The 2,481-nt window shown below is 38.4% G+C and overlaps 1 protein-coding gene across 1 annotated transcript in view; it reads right to left on the bottom strand.

The window, feature by feature from the left end:
- SLC35F2 (solute carrier family 35, member F2) overlaps positions 1–2,481 on the bottom strand; it is a 28,556-nt gene that overhangs the window by 8,719 nt on the left and 17,356 nt on the right. Inside the window, exons 4-5 of the mRNA XM_014532897.1 lie at positions 1,657–1,816; positions 663–819 (exon numbers count right to left, since the gene is read on the bottom strand). Coding sequence (XP_014388383.1) covers positions 663–819; positions 1,657–1,816 — 317 coding nt within the window. The remainder of the gene's footprint in view (positions 1–662; positions 820–1,656; positions 1,817–2,481) is intronic.

The raw sequence follows: 2,481 nt of genomic DNA, 5'->3' as shown, positions 1-2,481 counted from the left end.
CTCTCCCTCTCCCTCTCCCTTTCTCTCTGAAATCAATAAAAATATTCTTTTAAATGACAAAGAATAAAACCAAAAAGATCCATAAACATATCTGACTGTCTTAAAGCACTCTTCAGTAGTAGTCAGCTATAGGAGAAAAATATGACACTGTGTTTTCCCTTTGGATAGGAAGTTAATATTTTCTGGAAATAATTGATAAAGAGACTCTTTACTGGTACTGCCTCTACCACATGTATAAGAAAATGAGACATAATTCTTAACATTTCAAAAATCCTCTAATATATAGGTAGCAAGTTACGGTTTTATTTTTTTTTTAATTTAAATTCTTTATTGTTTAAAGTATTACATGAGTCTCCTTTTTCTCCCCGGCCGCTCCCATCCCCAAGCACATGCCCTCACCCTCCTACTGTCTGAGTCCATTGGTTAGGCTCATATGCATGCCCATAAGTCCTTTGGTTGATCTCCTCATAGGTTGGACAGTCTGTTCGATGCTTCTATGTCTCTGGTTCTATTTTTGTTCATTGGTTTATGTTGTTCATTATAGCAAGTTACTGATTTTAAATGTGAGTTTGGGCCAAGTAAACAATGAATATTAGTAGTTGGGAAGTAATAACCTATGACATATTTGCTTATTTTGTTTTTAAGGAAAATTTTAGACTTACAGCTGTATGCCACTGATGATTGTTCCAAATAAGCCCAGCATTCCTAGAAACTCCTGCCTGCTCAGCTTCTTCACAATGTACTCTTCACACACATTAGAAATGGCATAGAGGGAAGCCCCAACAAGGACGAAGATGTCACCAATCAGTACATCACTGCCTACAGAAAGACAAGCCACAAAAAGGAACAATTATCAATAGGAAAACCTCTTTAGCTTGCTCCTAGGAGTTTATGTGGCTAGTGTTCACTTAAGATTAAGATTTTAAGGAAGGAGAAACCCTGATTTCTAGATGTTTAAAGACTATTGATCTTCTTACTTTCTGGCACAATTCTGCTGCAATTTTTCATATTGTGACTTCTCAAGAGACTAACAGACTGGAAGACAGTGGTATATGCCTTAATGTAAGGTCTCAGAAAATCATTCTATGACATGAGAAATTAATGGAATCTATTGAAGGGAATTAATTTAAAAGGATAAGGAAGGAAGGTAGGTAAACAAGGTCATTTCTCTCTTAATGGAGACATTGAAGTCACTTGTAGGTTGGGTGAACTCATAGACCTTATTGAGATTTACACCATCAATTGTCTGAACCTTGACCCAAAGAATATCACAGTATTTTCATCAACAGAGTAGACACAAAGTCTCTATTTGATTTAAAAAAAAAAAAAAAAGAATCTACAGTATATTTCTAATAACTAATCCAAATGTATGGACCAAAAGAAGATTGCAAATATATAAAGAAATTTATTTCATGAAATGAAATGAAACAAAACCAGTGTGACAAAAAGGAACAAGAACTGTGGGCAGGTGGGAGCATAAAGGGTGCTTTGTGGAAATGGGCACTGTACCAGAAGCAAGTAAATCTGAAAATAAAATTGAAAAGATAGTTAACCAGAGCATGTTTCCTGCATTGTACTGTGTGTTTAAAAAATAAAAGTGAAAACATAAGCAAAACTTTTCTCTGGGGCTGAACCAGAAAGAAGTCACAGTCTTACCTGAATTGTCGCTCCTCTTTGCTAATATGTCTGCACCAACCATAGTTCCTACGCCCAGCAGACAGATAGCCACGGCAACGAAATGGATCACTCTGTATCTTGCATAAAGGATGAACCAGGAGAGAGCCATCAACACGGGAATTCCAAAGCAATCCAAAAGCTGCATGGAAGGAGAAACAGACAGCTTAAAACACCTCTCATTAGCTAAAGGGTAGGTGATTAAGTAATAATAAAAGTTAGCAATTATGCTCGGCTAGCATGGCTCAGTGGTTGAGTATTGACTACGAACCAGGAGATCACGGTTTGATTCCCGGTCAGGGCACATACCCGGGTTGCAGGTTCGATCCCCAGTGTGGGGAATGCAGGAGGCAGTCGATCGATGATTCTCTCTCATCATTGATGTTTCTGTCTCTCTCTCCCTCTCCCTTCCTCTCTGAAATCAATAAAAATGTATTTACCAAAAAAAAGAAAGAAGGAAAGAAAATACAATATATAGTGCCCTTTGAGTTCTGTCTGCCATAATACCATTTAAGAATAATAATAATAATCTACACTAATAAAAGAAAAAGACACTAATTGACTGTACCTTTACTATGCCCAAGCCACGCCTACCAGCCAATCAGAGCAACTATATGCAAATTAACCCAACCAAGATGGCGGCCAGCAGCCACGAGCTGGAGCAAGCAGGAGGCTTGGTTGCCCCTGAGATGGAGGAAGCCAAACTTCCCACCTGCTCTGGCTGGCTGTGGCCTCTGCAAAAGGCAACAAAGTTTCAATTATAGAAGCTAAATAAATCCCAGATACCTGCTTCCAGCCAGCCTCCAC

Source organism: Myotis brandtii, unplaced genomic scaffold, assembly GCF_000412655.1.
Source record: "Myotis brandtii unplaced genomic scaffold, ASM41265v1 scaffold920, whole genome shotgun sequence".
Classification (NCBI taxonomy): Eukaryota; Metazoa; Chordata; class Mammalia; order Chiroptera; family Vespertilionidae; genus Myotis; species Myotis brandtii.
Note: the sequence above shows the minus strand (reverse complement) of the source record. Positions and strands in the feature narration are given on the sequence as shown.